Genomic DNA, 17,263 nt, shown 5'->3' with positions numbered 1-17,263 from the left:
AGCAGCAGGACTCAAAGCCATAATGGCACTGACCAATCAGAAGGAGTGGTACTGTCATATAATGAGGCAGAGAGCCAATCAGACTTTTCCTAATAGCAGGCAAAGAATACAAAATAGAAGAAAACACAGATGCACAATGTTCTGTTGGTCACTTCTTAAATACATAATACACATTTTAACATTGAATGGAATACAATAGGAGAGCGTTTTGACCCAAACAAGTGATCATCAGTATCAGAGCCCACAGTCTTTATCAGTTATCATCAGTCAGTCATTATCATTAAGGCAAGTGTTAACATTGTACTTGCCTTTTACACACACACACACACACACACACACACACACGCACACGCTATCTTTCTCTCTTTTTCTCTTGCACACACACACAGGCTCTTACACTCTTTTTAAATCCACACAAAAAAAGAAAATGTAATGAACACCCACAACAAGGTGGAATATTACATTAATATTATCACAACCCAAAACCTAATCAAAAAAAGCGCTGTGTTACAGTATGTGGTCTCTGAGTCTACCAGGCAGTGTTAACTGGAATTCTTCGATCATGCGACACAATAAGTACTTCATAGGGTTTGGTCACACACATACATTTGTCTTGAGCATTATTATAAGAAGAGTGAAATTTGACTGTGAATTTGAGAGGGAGGGAGAGAGTTTAAGAGTAGAAATAATAATAATAAAAAAAAGCATTGATGCCTTTGTCATTCACGCTGCATATGTTGTCACTTTCAAATGAGCTGTGCTTATATTTGCACGTGGTCACAGACTCCATTGAGTGTCCCGTGCTGCTGATAGCTTTTCATCAGCAGGCTGAGTGAGTGGGCTACTCTGACCATTCATGAGACAGAGACACTCCGTGCGTAGGAGGTCCCATGCCGTGCGTTTCTTTCACTCCAGGTCACACACACACACGCGCGCGCGCGTGCACGCACACACTCACACACACCCGCCACTCACTTTGTGACGCATGTGCGAAAAGGTCTATACAAATAAAGTTTAGTTACATAATTACTTACAAACACATACACACATGCATGCACTCACACATCCACACAAATGCACGCACGCACGCACACACACTTCAGCCAAACACCTTCTGTGCTCTTCTATACATGGCAAACAGTCCATTCTAGTACGGGACCTTTTGTTGCTGCTGAGGTTTGAGAGATTTTTGGCAAAAAAATGAAAATCACAAATATCACAAATAATGCCTCGTCTTTCTATCTCTCCCTCTGTTTCTCCCTCTCTCTCTCTCTCACTTACTCACCCCTTTCTCAAAAAATTGTATGCTGTGTTGTTGAATGTCAGCATATGCGTTTGAGAGAATTCACATACAGTGCAAATCTGACTGAAAGGATCCCAAGGAGGCATAAGTAGTGCCTAAATGAACCTTTCTTGCTCAATCTATTATCTGTATTTCACTTGTCCTTCACCTGCCCTTCAATGCTGATGAGTATGGGCAGCACCACATTGTGGACCAATAACTACTGTTTAATCATATAGGATTCAGCCCACAAGATGATTCAGCCCACACTCACTGCTATGCCTTTTGGTCAGGACGGGACACTATGGCAGATAGCACTCTCAGATACTGTGCATAATGATATTCTCTCTCTTTATTTCTATCAAACACTCTCCCTCACACACACACACACACACACACATACACACACACACACACACTGTTCCTCATGGTATGGTTCAGTTGGTGGTGAATGAGGATTCTGTTTAGGGGTCTGTTTATAACCGAAAGTGTTTTGATGAAACGGGTTGGTTGCTATGGCATGGGCTGGGGGGCATGTTTGGTCCAGGTGTGGCTCTGAGTCTGTGCTGTCAGATGCACGCCCTCTTGGCGTGGAGCATCTCGATGAGCAGGTTGTTGCAGGGCACCTCGCCGCTCAGGTGCTTGTAGCAGAGGTAGTCCTCCGCCTGGGCACTCAGCGCCCGCAGCTCGGGCAGGCGCAGCAGCAGCTGGCTAAACTTGTCCAGGAACTGCGGGTAGCTGTAGAGTGTGTACTCCAGCAGGGCACTGTTGACCTGCTCCTGCACGCCCTCCACCAATGCCTGGTTCTCCAGAAGCTTCACGTCTGTGGCCAGAGGAAGGAGGGGGGGGGGGGAGAGATGTTTGAAGAGGAGGTTCAGAGGTGGCTCTTTTTTTTTTAGTTTAAAAACATTTAGGACATGTCATTTTTGTAATAGACATTTTAATTAAGGAGTGCCTTGGCTATCAGAGATTTCTTTCTCTACACCTTTCTCTACACCTCTCTATGCCTCTTAGACATTTCAAAATGACCTAAAAAATAAAAACCGAGTGTGAAGAAATAACCGTTCTGACGTAATGTCAGCTTTTGGAACGTACTCTCTCGTTGTGTCATTTGACACCTCAAGAAGTGCTGTATCAAACACATGCAAGGAAGAGTGTCGTTGCAGACACAATAGCGTGTTCAAGACAGCTCAAATTCTTCACACACACAGCCCCATTAAAACAGCCCCATAAAAGACGAGAAGAGTTCCATAGACATCTCAACAGAGAGAAGTGGAGAAAGTGATGGAACAGAAGGTGGTAAAGGAAAAGCAGAGACAAAGAAGCAAGTGCTGTTGTGAATAGAGGAAATATGGAAGGGTGGAGAATTTGAAAAGGGAGAGTGGGCTGGGGAGGTATTTTCATTGTGTGAATTAACAGCGGCTTTCAAAATGCCTGGGTAGGAAAAAAATACATTTGTTCTTCTCATATGTGGGCACATGGACAGGCCTTCCCTGGACAATAGTCCAGCATTCAGAGATGTAGAGGTATTAACTAAGCCTCCCTGGGCTTCCAAGAGGAGAACTCAACAGAGATTGAGAGGGAAAATGGTTTTGCATAGCATGCACCTCTGAACCCATAGGCACAAAGCATGCAGTTACACCACACACGGACGCATACATGCACACAGATGCACTATGCACGGATGCACTATGCATAGAAGCAGACACACACAGACACACACACACACAAAAAACAGGTCAGGTAAGCGATGGGCAAAATGTAGTGAGCGAAGCTACAAGCTACTCTGTAAGCTACTTTTACAGGAGAAATCCCATGATTTTTCATATAGATCTCCGTTTCTTGAGGTCATGAGTACTGTAGGTACGGAGAAAAACCTAGCTCGAGTTGCCTTGCTCAAACAATTAGAGCTTCCAAGCAGCTACAGTGCTACACTCTGGGGGCATGTCCATGAGCCACCATGAGCCCCCATGTTCTTTGCCCCCAGAGTGTAGCGCTGTAGCTGCCTGGCTGCTTTACGAATTGTTTCTTTTTTTTCCATACTGACAGAGTACTCGGTGACCTCAAGAAATGGAGATCTATATGAAAAATTACTGAATTTCTCCTTTAAAAGTAGCTTATAGAGTAGCTTGTAGCTTCGCTCACTACATTTTGCCCATCACACACCCACACACACACACCCACACACACACACACACACACACTAACACAAACAGTTGGAGCTCTAGCTGAGCCCTCTCAAGCACTCTCATTATTAAAAGCAGCTTTTACTCCTCATAGAGTCCCACTAAATTGCCATCACTTAAGAGAACGCAGATGATAAAAGGCCATTCCCCCACCCTACGCTGTTGCAAATGCGGTGGACCCACATAAGTGTTAGTCGGGAGGCGAACGAGCAGCGGGTCAATCCATTAAACCCCCATTGAGGGTGACTATGGATGAAGGGCGCCTCGGTGCCTTTGTAAACACAGTCTATTCAGGAAGCCACTAATTTTAATTAATGCCATTACCTGCTCACAGAGTGACTCAATCTAGACAAAGCGTTAGCCTCTGAGCGCACAATGACAAGATAATTTGGCATATGGCTATGCACGCTCGTTATCACGCCGAGAAATCAATTCAATGTCCATCTTTTCAGCAGATAATAACTCAGGGTCAAACCTCAAATTGAAAAATATTGAATCTTTTTTTTTCAAATGAGATACGGATGTACTGATGGGAGGTGTACCCACATCAGCAGCATGTTTATATGCTGTAAAGTGTAATGGCATATTAGGTGAGAGGGACTCTAGACTGACAGCTAAAGTGCATCTCACTTCCCCTGATTATCTATGTGCAGGGTGATAATTAGCCCATTTAGTAACTGATACACTCCGACAATATCAACATTAGAGGGTGGAAACGCCATGTCAGTTAGCAACAGAGAAGCTTTACACTCACTGACACTTTTTAGTTTATGGAGGACACAGTGATGTGTGGAAATTTTTGCACAATTTTGTAAAAAAAAAAGATCAGTATCTAAATCATCAATATTAGAGGCGTGATGATATAAATGAAGTAAAATATGAAATACAATCAAATAAATAAATCTCCTCACTCTCCTACGTAATCCTCTAGGAAAATCTGAGAACATTTGACATTTAATAACTTGCACTCTTTAATAACTTCCACTCACCGGGGTTGAAGAGTATGAGGAACTTGAGGCAGGCGATCTCTCGGCGGTCCACCTGGAGGGCCTGCAGCTTGCTCACCAGCTCCTGCCCCCTCTGCACCAGGCTGGTGAGGGTGGCGCCTGCCTGGGCAGCGATGTGCGCTATCTGAACCTGCCAGACATAACACACTCACTTAGCACTCACTGGGTCAGTGGCAAGGGTGGCTAAGAGTCTGGTAGTGTGTGTGTGTGTGTGTGTGTGTGTGTGAGAGAGAGAGAGAGAGAGAGAGAGAGGGAGGGAGAAAAGAGATACAGAGAGAGAACATGATTTTTTAGTGGAGCAGGTGCACGAAAATTGTGCAAGTAAGTCAGGACCAATATTGAGCTTCTCTCTCTCTCTCTCTCTCTCTCTATGTGTGTGTGTGTGTGTGTGTGTGTGTGTGTGTGTGTGCGTATGCGTGTGTATATGTAATGGAGTATAATTGTATCCTCTTTTGTATACACTTTTGTCTGTGTATAACAGTGTGAATGTCCACATGTGTTAGGGAGCATTTCCTCTGTGTGGGCTCACCTCTTGGCCGGTCACCAGCAGCACGCTGTCCTCTTTGTAGTGTGTCTGTGTGTGTGTGAGTGTGGTGTGTGTGTGTGTGTGTGTGTGTGTGTGTGTGTGTGTGTGTGTGTGTGTGTGGGCTCACCTCTTGGCCGGTCACCAGCAGCACGCTGTCTTCTTTGCCGTGCTGTACCTGCCTGGACACGTAGTCCAGCACCAGCAGCTCGCTCCAGCAGTTATGCAGCAGCTTCATCTGGTCCCCCACCTGAGCGCACCAAACAGCAACACAGGGAAAGACTTACAGTTGGCCACCCTGAGTGCACCGAATAGCAACACAGGGAAAGACTTACAGTTGGCCACCCTGAATGCACCAAACAGCAACACAGGGAAAGACTTACAGTTGGCCACCCTGAATGCACCGAACAGCAACACAGGGAAAGACTTACAGTTGGCCACCCTGAGCGCACCAAACAGCAACACAGGGAAAGACTTACAGTTGGCCACCCTGAGTGCACCGAATAGCAACACAGGGAAAGACTTACAGTTGGCCACCCTGAATGCACCGAACAGCAACACAGGGAAAGACTTACAGTTGGCCACCCTGATTGTCTTTCTCTTGTCGTCCATTTTGTATTGTTTTCCTCACTCCCCCCCCCCCATCTCTGATTCTGTCAATATCTCAGATTCTCTCGTGTTTCTTATTTACAGTTCTGCCTCTGGCTGAACTTGTTTCTCTGCATTGTCGTCTACTTCTGTCTGGCGGAATGCTTCCCTTCTCTCTCTGTCCACTCCGGCATGCAAGGTCCATTTAGGCTGACTGAAGTGTGCTATGAGTTGATTCAATCTCTTCAATCACATCATTTTTATGAACATGGAAAAAAGCTTCAGAAATGAAGAGTGGACACTGAACAATTGCTGAGACCAAGAATGACAGTAGCGCTCGCATTATGTCGGTGAGTGACCAGGTTTGTGCCAACGCAGGTTGCCTACAGAAACAACTATTGCTCAATGCCAGAAGAAATTCAGATTACAAACATCTGAATGTAGACTTGGAGTGCCCCCACAAAATGGAGCGCCTAAAAAAGATCTGCAGAAATTGTGGGTCATAAGGGCAGTAATTAACAAGTTTGTGACAGATAGAAACAGAGTTTACCTCCAAAAAAAATATAGATACTTTTTGTGCGCCGTTGCTAAGCAACTGTCACTTCGGCTTTCAGTTCACCAGGTCATGTGACTCAACTCAAGCGCGTTGATAGCAGCCATTCTTCAAAAAATGCATTGCCAGCACACTAGCACAGCTTAGGAAAAAAATCCCCCCTCCCTCCTCTCCCCCACCATTAAGCCAGAAGAGTGGAGGTGAGTGAGGAGAGGAGGAGAGTGTGTCACCATCATCCAAAGATCCTGAGCTTTGCATGAGAGATGTGCCCCACACAAAGGCATGCTCTTCTTTTGTGCCGCTCTGCTGTTGCCATGGGAAGCAAGTGTGCGACACATTCCTTTTGGAGTCATACCGTACGCTGGCATCTATGAGGGGCTTCAGGTTTAATGGTGTTGGTACATGGACTTCAATGTCAAATCATTGGATTCTAATCGTTGAGACGCTCATCTAGAATCTATGGATATATTGTAGAGCCATTCTGTGCTTACCTACATATAACATATACAATATTGATTTTGTAATATGTTCTTGTTTGAATGAACATTTCTACTATACAAACGGGGCTATACAATGTATAGAAAGTTCCCAACAAAGCAATCACTCCAAAGGTATTTCACACATCTTTCTATCAGTTAAAAGACAGTGAAAAGAAAAATGAGAAATCTTCTTCATTCATAACTGTAGACATAAAAATATATGCTTCTTTGAATCTTTCAATCATCCCATTTTTTAAATATTGTATACCTATTCAATTCAGATATTCACAACACAATTGTCTATATATAGGCTACACCAACCCATTTTCACATCCATACAGTAATATATGAATACATAAATGAATACATATGTATCCATGGATGCTAAATCTGAACACATTTACATTCAGACAGCAAAACAAAGATTAACCTATACATAAAATCTCATGAGGACACACCATTCACATTACAAACTAGCGCAGCATTGACACGGACCATATGTTTGATGTACACAGATCCTTTGAGAGCCTATGGCCTCTGGCCACTCACTAATAGAGGCTGTTGACATACGGGTCACGCATTTGTACTTGTTGACTTTCTAGCTCACAGGAGCACACCTCATTTACAGACTCAATGTGATGGCCGCTCTGAGCTGACCACTGTTGGAGTCACTTCTGTCCTCTGCTGAGCATGAAGCCAAAGCTCTTTCTCCTCTTAATCAATAGGAGTGGGTAAGAAACACAAACATCTCCTCTAGCAGCTTATGCAGTGGAATGGCACAACAAGAGATACGAGAAATGGGCAGAAAAAAGTAAACAACACTGAATAACTGAGCTAGTTATGATTCGGATATTTTATGTCCTTTGTCTCTGTCCAAGGTTCAGTCTAAAAACAAGCAGCTAAACTGGATATCAAGGAAGCGCAGAACAGATATGCTAATCGACTTGCTTGTATCTTTCTACATTGATGGCACCATTTAATCAGTAATACACAGTCTAAACAAACACAGTGTTTGTGTGTGCAAGGCAAATACATTGCCTGGTCATATCCTGCTTTTGAAAGCATGAGTGCGTTCATGTCAACATGTGTGAATGTGTGCAGCTATATATGTGTGTGTGTGTGGGGGGCTGAATGTATTTATGTCGGTGTGTGTGTGTGTCATCGTGTGTGTGTGTGTGTGTGTGTGTGTGTGTGTGTGTGTGTGTGTGTGTGTGTCATCGTGTGTGTGTGTGGGGGGACATTTGTGTTGTTAGGACACAAAGACCTGGAAACTACCCATCAACAAGTAGAAGGTGGATGTGTGGTGCTGTCAAATAGCAGACATGTCAGCTTAGCAGTTGGCATGGGGAAAAAAAGAAACAGCACAAATGATTATTGTACGTGGTTAGCATGCAGCAATACACACACACACACACACACACACACACACAAACTTCCTCAATCAGAATGCATAAATATTCTATACAAGTAGATGATAAAAAATGAAACATTAACTGCACCAAATTTCTAGAATTGCTGTTTCAAAACATGATCTGGTTGGTGCTTCTCAAATTAGCAAACTATTTGGTGAAATGCAATAATTTCACAGTAACCTTCAATTACAATATCACAACTTCTGACTGAAGTGCCAATAGCCCCCAACTAAACACTGAGCATGTTACACTGAGCATGTTTAGTCGGGGGCAGGTGACAGAAGTGTTTGGATGAATTGAAAGAACGGTCAACATTAGCAGCTTCTGTATAATATAAAGAAGCGGTTGAAAACCTTCAATAACATGGACACTGAATCGTTCTTGATAACAGATAACCATTTATCCACATCAAAGTTCACTTGCACTAACAGTGAAAGTGTTGGAAGACGCAATGGCAAAAATTCAGCTATCTTTGCCTCGGTAGGATTAAACCATTTACCAAATTGCTGGCAGCTAGCAGATTGTGCATTAAGGGCAAAACTATTTTTGAGGGGAATTCACTATATAAAAAACAGTGACATCCAAGTCATCTGGGACTCGAAAAGTTAATCATCAAGACTAAATGTGTCATCACAAAATAACACAATAGCCGTGGGTGCAGGCATTCCTTACTTATCTGATGGACAGAATGCAGTTACTATGAGAGAAAATACTTTTGAAGCGCACCCTTGCTGTCTGTCGCCACAGCAAGCTAGCTTAAGTGTTTGGGGGCACAAGAAAAGTTTCAAATCAAAAGCTCTAATGGATTTCTTTGTGCAGATTCACCTCACACTATAAGACCTTGCTAAAAGTATTTCTGAGAGGCCTTGTATAGAATTCTAGTAACCACGGATTAAAATTCCTTCTACTAAGCCTATAAGAGGAACATATGTTAGATAGATAGATAGATAGATAGATAGATAGATAGATAGATACTTTATTGATCCCCAGGGGAAATTCAAGACAAATTGAAAAATTCAATTTCAAGTTTAGTTCAATTTGAATATAGACACAAACAAATTGTTAGATAATGTATTAAAATGTATTGCTGCAATTTGTTTTCCAAAAAGAAATATTTTAATATTAGAGTAAGCATAAACATGAAAGTAAAGGAGTTGTCCCAGGAATAAATGGCCAAATGCATCTGGATATAAATCTGTCATTGTCTTCATCTGGTGCTTATCCGAGTGGAACAATAGCCAAATTGTGGTGGGAATGAGAATCTCAGGGAGTTAGAGGCCAGGCAGTGGAGTGTCTCCTTCCTCCAAACCAAGCTCGGCCGTGTCTCAAGAGCTCTCTATTTTAGCACACGTGTACACGACCTTGCCATGTTCAATCCTTGCAACAGTACAATGCAATGGCAGCGCAAAAGGCACGTACACGTGTGTGCTTGCAAGCATTTCTTAAATCCCTGTGCCTACACACACACACACACACACACACACACACACACATACAGTACATGCACACACATCAGGGCCATAACCAAAGGAATGAGGGTGGGGGGTTGAGATAAGAAAAGTCATCAAAAGTTGTGGAAGCCATTTTTTCACCGCAAAGTATACTGAGGCCAACATTAAATTGGCACAAAAAGATCCAAAAGATCTTGATTTCCTCAGCTCCTGGCATAGCATAAAAGCTCAGTTTGCAGGAAAACAATCTACGTTCTAATGAATTGGCTATAGATGTGCGAGTGCACACACACACACACACACACACACACACAGAGAGAGAGAGAGAGAGAGAGAGAGAGAGACAACTGCACAGCAGCTATCACAAATCACCACTCTACTCAAAAATCGCTCTTATTTTGACATATCTTCTGCATGAAGGTTGGAAACCACAGTGGAACTGCCATATTTTATAATCCCCTCCTTCTCTCTCTCTCTCTCTCTCTCTCTCTCTCTCTCTCTCTAAGTGCTGGCTTGCTCCTTCGCAGTGCACTTGCAGGGCAAGAGCCACTAGCCAAACTCATTTCAGCACAAGTGGGTAACAAGGCACTTGAGTCCATCTTGAGTTCATCTCTTCCCCTTCGCTCCGTGAATCAGCCTCCATTAGTGACTCCCCTGGCCAGTCATCCCTGATGGCACGGTCCTCCCCTGCACGGCCTACCAGAGCCATCCAGGAGGCATAGCTCTGGACTGTGTCATCACTGCTGTGCCAGGGAATGTTTTTATACATATATGCCAAGAATTATTGCTATGTGTCTTTGTGACAACATGAAATGCCGTTACTTACAGTATAATTAAATGCCAGTATTAAAAATGTCATTGATGTTCATTATAAGGAATACGTGTGTGTGTGCGCGTGTGTGTGTGTGCGTGTGTGTGCGTGTGTGTGTGTGTGTGTGTGTGTGTGATAAAAGTCCTTAGGCTACCTCAAATAGTAGTGTATCATTTCATTTACAGCAAAGGAAAGTTTTTTAAGCTTTTAAAGTGGTATTCAAATTGGGTGAAGAAAATAATATGTTTGATCTAGTTTTGTGTTGCTAATTATTTCTATAAGCAATAATATAATTTAAACTATAAGTAAGAAAAAAATAATTATTTATACAGCATATTAATAAAATGTAAAGGACATTCCAGCATAAACATATAATGCATATATGTAGATAGTAATAAAAATGTACATTATCATATACATTACTTTGGTCAGCTATAATGTTTTACAACCCAATATGAGCAAACAAAACGTCCACTCTTTGATATAGCACAGTGCGATTCTAACAAATACTTCAATATTCAAACAAATATTATGCAGATTCTAGAATTCATAGAAAACTGGGCTCAAACTAGCCACAGAGATAAATAAAGGGTAAAGGGGAGAGAATAAGCCCTGACACTATCAAATGCCTTGTCTTTAACCAGTGATAATAGCCACGATACAGGCAACAGCGAGAGACCACAGACATGTAATTATACCTAAAAGTCAAAGAGTAGGCTTAAGGAGAATCCCTCCACCTACACACACCTCACTACGCCTTTCCCTCAACATCCTCGTGTACTGTCTGCTGGTGTAACACTGTTCTGTTTGCCCCCGTCGTCACCATCATCTCATCACCAGAGTTCAACGGACAAGCCCCTATTAGTTCAGTAAATAGCGGGCGGTGGACACGTGACTGTCTGGGCTGTCTCCGTGTGTGACAACTTATTTGACCACTGATGACATGTGTTGCAAAATACAGCATAACATTCGCAATCACCAGAAGCTAGGCTACATCTGTATCCATGTCAATTTTTGGGTAGTTTTTACGCCCGTAATCGGTCCGATTTTGACTGCTGTCAAAACTAAAACTAGTTCTTAAACATTAATACATTGAATACATATACAACTTTCTCTGATCAACTTACCTTGAGCTCCTTGAAGAATATGCAGCTCCGAGCCCACTCCACGATGGAGAAGAGTGTCTGGTCCGCCATGTGGCACATCAGGCCGAAGGTGCTGAGCTTGTCGTGTTTGCCTCGACTGTTCTGCTCCTGCTGCAGGTGGGCCACGATCTTGCTCTGCACCTGGCCCTCGTCTGGGTCACAACGTAGGAACTCCAGAACCAAGGGTGGCACGCCTGCTTGCTGAGGTGACCCGCCGGTTGGGTACGCCTGCTCTGGGTACGTGTACCCGACCACAGAATCCGGAGAACTTGTGTAGTGATCTGGGTACTCGGACTTGATAGCCCGACTGGGGAAGGAGGTATACTGGTACTGGTTCAGTAAGGGCCCGTGCGAAGGCATGGTCATGCCCAGCGATACGTGACCGTACAGGCTGCGATCATAGTCTGTGGGTGTGGTGGTGTTCGGGGTGGCGGGTAAGATGTTCTTGGGAACGGGCGGCAGTCCCTGGTGGCTGCCAGAGAAGCTATAGTCCGTCTGCGTGGGGGGAACTAACGGCGGCGTGGACTCCATCTTGAGTCCGCTGGCTCGTATCAAAGCTTTTTTCTGCTGCTTTAAGGCTCTGTCCCGTTTGTACATAGGGCCAAACTTGTTCCGGCCCCCGCGCATCCGGTCCGCGCGGACAGCTGGAAGACAGATAGGTCGTTTTATTATTAGCATTTTGCAGAGTTTCTTTAAACACAAATTGTAAGATTTGCCTCTTACAAGAAGACTGAGCTGAATCCCTTAATTTCTCTGATTTGTTAAAAAAAAGGGGAAAAAAAAGAAAAAGCTGCCAGTCTAATTAAGGCTAGGATCAATTTCAAATTCAATAACTGAAAATATTGCGTCAGTCTAGAGCAATACTGTTACGCAGTGTATAAGTCTATTAATTAAGATAGCTGATCACACTATAGCTTCTGGCACCAAACCTAAACAAATTATTCAATATTATGTCCAGGACGACTGATAAACTCTTACAATTTCTAACAGTTCGGCCGTGGGAAATTTACCAGAATAAGCTAGGCATTCTATGTAACCAAGTTTAGAACTGGCATAAATGTTTTGATATTAATAGCCTGGTAGGATATAGGCTAATTGACTGGCTAAAGTTGTAATATCTGGCGGGTAAAACAAAGACATCCAATTGTTTAAATAGGCGATCTTGCCACACTAATTGAAAATAAAACACTGGATTTCCCTGGATTTTTAACTGGAAGTATGTTTACGAAACGCCAAGTAGGCTTCCTAAATTGAAATAGACTGTATTTTGTCTTGTATGCCTAACCTGTGGAATAAATGCGTTCAGATTAATGGCATACCTTCTAATCGCATTCCAACGCTGAGGCATTTCTGGAATCGACAAAATGGACACCTTTTTCTCTGTGTTTTGTCTATTTTACAGTCCTGACTTTCTGCGCAAGTGTACCGCTTGTTATTCTGAACAGTCCTTTTGAAAAAACCCTGAGAAAGACAAAAAAAAGTCAATAAAAATGACAGCATTGACCATGGCATTTGCTGAAGTTATTGTGACAAATTCTGTTTCGTGTGAAATGTGCTCTAAGAACTACAAAAGATATAGCCTATAATTAAAATAGTCATAGACAAATTCACATATTGTGAAATGGTGAATTGCGCAGATTAATTTAACATTTACTGTAGCCTACCTTGCAGCTCTCGCAGGTCAGTAGTCCATAGTGGTATCCGGACACCTTGTCGCCACAAACAGGACATAATTCTTCCAGATCAACATCATAACTGTACTCCATTCCTTTTCACGGAATGTCTCCTGTCAAAAATGTCAGTCAGATTTCATTAGAACAATTCGTTCATGTCAAAATCTAATAATCCTGCAAAGGTAAGCTAATGTAAAAATGTTGTTTAGTCAGTACATAGATTTAATTTACCAATTACATATTGTCTGACACAGGCAAACTAGGCAAATCTTTTTAGAGTTCAGATAATATTTCAAAATGAAGGTAAATGAGTGGCTATTAAAATATAGAATGAGTTTGTTTCATTTCATGCAATCTCATTTTAACCATATAAGTTCGGGAGAACATCGGCTATCCAATATATAGTTTAATGTCGCTAGGTAATTCGTTACCTGTTTGCGCGCTGAAACTATTTATCAATTACATTTCAACCGCTTTCAGATTTCAGAGATAATTCACAATCGAATTAAGTGACAACCTGACAGAATTGTTACCTGGCAGATCCGCGCTGTTCTCAACGCCGATGCGGTTTAGCAATTATGACTGTCTTGTATGCCAACTTTGATGCTACTCTCACTTCTACCAGATCCAGGTCCCTCGCGATTCTGGTTACGATGACCACGAGTTTATCACTTGCAGAAAGCTCACACCCACTGAGTTGGCCCCATCAACCCGTAGCATCTGACTTTACCACGGAGTGCGGCACCTCGTCATATTTACACGGAGGGGGGAGCGAAAAAGGCCGTAGCGCAAGTGATGGACAGGCAAGACGTCCTATCTGAGACAGGTATTCGTTATTAGGAGGAGACAAACCGCCGACCATAAGCATATAGTCCTCTCTTAAAGATCGTCAAAAAGACGTGCATTTGGAGTAGAGTAGTATTAGTCGATTAGTCTGTTCCATTGGCAGTTCTGGTAAGGCTAGTGGATAGATGCAGTAGGTAAGATTTTACAGTGCGCCTGTGGTGACAAGAAGGGGCTATGGTATCCTAGCTTACATGGCTTTGCGTTCACAAAAACATAATCGTTCAGACGTGCGAAAATTTGCGAGGGAATTATAGAAAGCAGGTAGGCTGAGGCTCTCTTTTTCTAGGCATTATTGCAATTAAATGAAACATTAGACAATTAACATTAGCATTGCCTGAAACATTAGACCAAGTTAAATGCTTGCAGAACTTCTTGATTGTCATTGTCTCTCTCCTATAGGCCTAGTCTTATTCTTATTTAGGCCTATAGCCATTTGTTATACATATAACACATCGGCTAAAACGTGTGACAATTATCAATCAGATTTTCAATCCTATGCATAAAACATTTATTAAATTGAAATAAATTAAAAAAGAAAGAATGGACTACAAAAAGAAAACACGACGATCAGTGTTTATATATTTTGCTCTTGTAGCCTATTGTCGCAATTGCAAGAAGCTTTAATTCATGTAAATGAATGTGAAACTTTTGTGAATATATACTGTAACGTTTTTTACACGTGGAAAAATAATCCCTTCTTCGTTTAGTTGTGAATAATGTTAGATCGTGTAACTAAAATAGAGAATTGGCCTGCTTTGACTATTTCTCAGGCAGCCCATGGAGAACATGAGCGATCAATTTTAACAAGGCAACTCTGGGAGGTGTTCGGTAGGCTACTAAAGAAACCCGTTATATTTCAGATTACCAAAGGCACCCAAATTGACTGAGAATATGATCGGTCAGTCGACGTGCATCCTTTTCAATCGCCTTCAGAACAGGCTGTTGCGCATTGCTTTTTATTGCGGATTTTCAAGGGCAACCCAGTCAAAGATAATAGGGGTATGAAAAACACAGGCCTATACATTATAGGCTAAACAATTTGAGCTAGATAATAGCACTATTAATAATATGAGGTATGACTTGTGAAACGTTGAGAGATAACTTTAATCGCATCCATAAACAAAACAAACACACGCACACACACACACACACAGACACACACACACAGACACACACACACAAACACACGTTCAAATGTCACACAGCATGCTGATGGAGGCATAAACCAAAATTTGCACATCTTCATCCATGGTGTGCTGTCAGAGGCTGAGTTGTGTGAGTTGAGACACACACACACACACACACACACACACACACACACACACACACACACCAGAGGCGGGAACCAAGCGTCTGTTGAATGCAGGTAAATGAGGTGATCAGATAGCAGACAGGATTGGAAATCTGGGGAGACGTGTGTGAAACAACAAAAACACCCATAGCCTACACAACAACAACAATAATAATAATAATAATAATAATAATAATAATAATAATAATAGGATAACATTTCCATAAAAAACATACTTAACTTCCTTAATAATAATAACAATAATGATGATGATAAAGAAGAGCTCGTAGGCCTATTGTGTTGTGTCGTGTCGTGTTGTCATGATAAACTAGGACGCAAAAAGATGGAAAAATCTGACAATGCAGGAACTAGGATATATATCAATAAAGTATCTATCTATCTATCTATCTATCTATCTATCTATCTATCTATCTATCTATCTATCTATCTATCTATCTATCTATCTATCTATCTCTATCTAGGCCTATAACATATTGCTATACCTTGAACACATCATTCTGTTTTAGATTAATTGAAGCAAACCGATAAAGGAAAATAGAGAAATCGAATCAGTAGCCTAATAGGTCATCACATACATGTAATATCAAATTTAGACAGAAGTTTCTAAAGAAAAGAAAAAAACGGCAATTATAGTGCTCAAGTGGCTTACTTGGTACCATGACAATTCATTTCAGTTTTAACAGGATTTGATTTATGGCGTCTGACATCGATAGACATAGGCTATCCTTGGTATTTTATCAGCTCCTGTCAAACTGAATTTGAAACCTATTGACACCTATATTTCTTATCATTAAACTCAATAATATGCCATGCTTATGCAAAATAAATTATGGAGTATAGCCTCCAACATCGCCTATTTTGGCTTATTATATTTATTCTAAAACATGTTCAATGTTAACATTACGAAATGTTATTAAAGCAATTGCCGGATGGTGCAGATTAGGCCAAATTTAGCTCGTCACGGGGTGAGACCGACCTGGCCTAATTATTTTCGCTACAAATTAGCCGCACCACAATGAAACGATTAAGAAACAGTAAAACAGTTTCCAATTTCCATTGTGTAACCTGCACTTGAGGAAACCATCAGCCAGTACGTCTTTTCAATATTTCGCATTAACCTGCGCCTGCTGATGATCCTCCATTTTGCACTGTTGGAAATCTGACAATGGAATGACAGACCTGTGCACACATGAATTCTTCCCCAAGACACTCAGACACACACAAGAACAAAAACGCCCAAGTGGACCCATATGGTGCTATTCCCAGCGCCGTCATTGTTTTGCATCCCTCACAGAGAAGCCTCCACACTAAAAGGTAGCCTACTGGACTTAGAGCAAAGATGTTCCAATTAAAGTACGTTTAGGTCTGCAGACCTATCATAGACCCGCAGCGCGATTGGCCAGCAACAGTTGTAGCCCATTTCAGATAAGAGACCAAAGCAAGGAGAGGCAGATGGTTCCCCGTAACTTCAACGTCGCGCAAATAAATTATGTGAATTAATTCTACTCAACAGTAGGCCTAGGCTATATTTAGCTAAACTGCGTGAAGTATGTATATTCGCAATCAGTAAACGGTCAACAGTCTTCATTCCAACAATAATATAGGCTAGGCTACTTTTACTTCCTGAATTTCCCCTTGGGGATCAATAAAATATCTATCTATCTATCTATCTATCTATCTATCTATCTATCTATCTATCTATCTTTAAATAGCATACGAATAATTATGCCCCAATGAGACGTGCCTATGTCCGAACACAGTCGCATGACAATCACACCTGCAGGGACAAATTGGCCTGTAATCCACTTTAGAGAAAGAAAGGGTTGATTGCAATATTGATAATGGCCTTTCGAATAAATCAAAGCTTCTGGCCAATATGTATGTTTAATTCAACGATTAGGCGTAGTTGTATTAACCTTAAAAATGAATACGTAATGATACCTCACCTGCGCCTCTCCGCATAGAAAATGCGTTTTGTGTGGCAACACATTGGAA

At 41.9% G+C, this 17,263-nt stretch overlaps 1 protein-coding gene across 2 annotated transcripts; it reads right to left on the bottom strand.

Moving 5' to 3' along the window:
* Positions 1-1,851: 1,851 nt before the first annotated feature.
* nr5a1b (nuclear receptor subfamily 5, group A, member 1b) lies at positions 1,852-16,330 on the bottom strand. 2 transcript variants are annotated; one of them, XM_076283167.1, is made up of 7 exons: positions 16,310-16,330; positions 13,102-13,197; positions 12,757-12,898; positions 11,420-12,081; positions 5,129-5,248; positions 4,458-4,605; positions 1,852-2,105 (listed from the first exon to the last, which is right to left on the bottom strand). In XM_076283167.1, exons 3-7 carry the CDS (start codon positions 12,767-12,769, stop codon positions 1,852-1,854), a joined length of 1,197 nt encoding a protein of 398 aa, XP_076139282.1. In that variant the 5' UTR covers positions 12,770-12,898; positions 13,102-13,197; positions 16,310-16,330. The 2 variants fall into 2 exon arrangements, with proteins under 2 accessions (XP_076139282.1, XP_076139281.1); XM_076283166.1 differs by lacking the exon at positions 16,310-16,330 and having other exon boundaries at positions 13,102-13,203.
* Between the last annotated feature and the right edge of the window lie 933 nt (positions 16,331-17,263).

This window comes from Alosa pseudoharengus, unplaced genomic scaffold (genome assembly GCF_046254945.1).
Source record: "Alosa pseudoharengus isolate Yale_2024_CS ecotype anadromous, Long Island Sound unplaced genomic scaffold, YU_APseudo_1.1 YU_APseudo_1.1_scf_14, whole genome shotgun sequence".
Taxonomy (NCBI): domain Eukaryota; kingdom Metazoa; phylum Chordata; class Actinopteri; order Clupeiformes; family Clupeidae; genus Alosa; species Alosa pseudoharengus.
The sequence above is the reverse complement of the archived record's forward strand: the minus strand, read 5'-3'. Positions and strand labels throughout refer to the sequence as shown.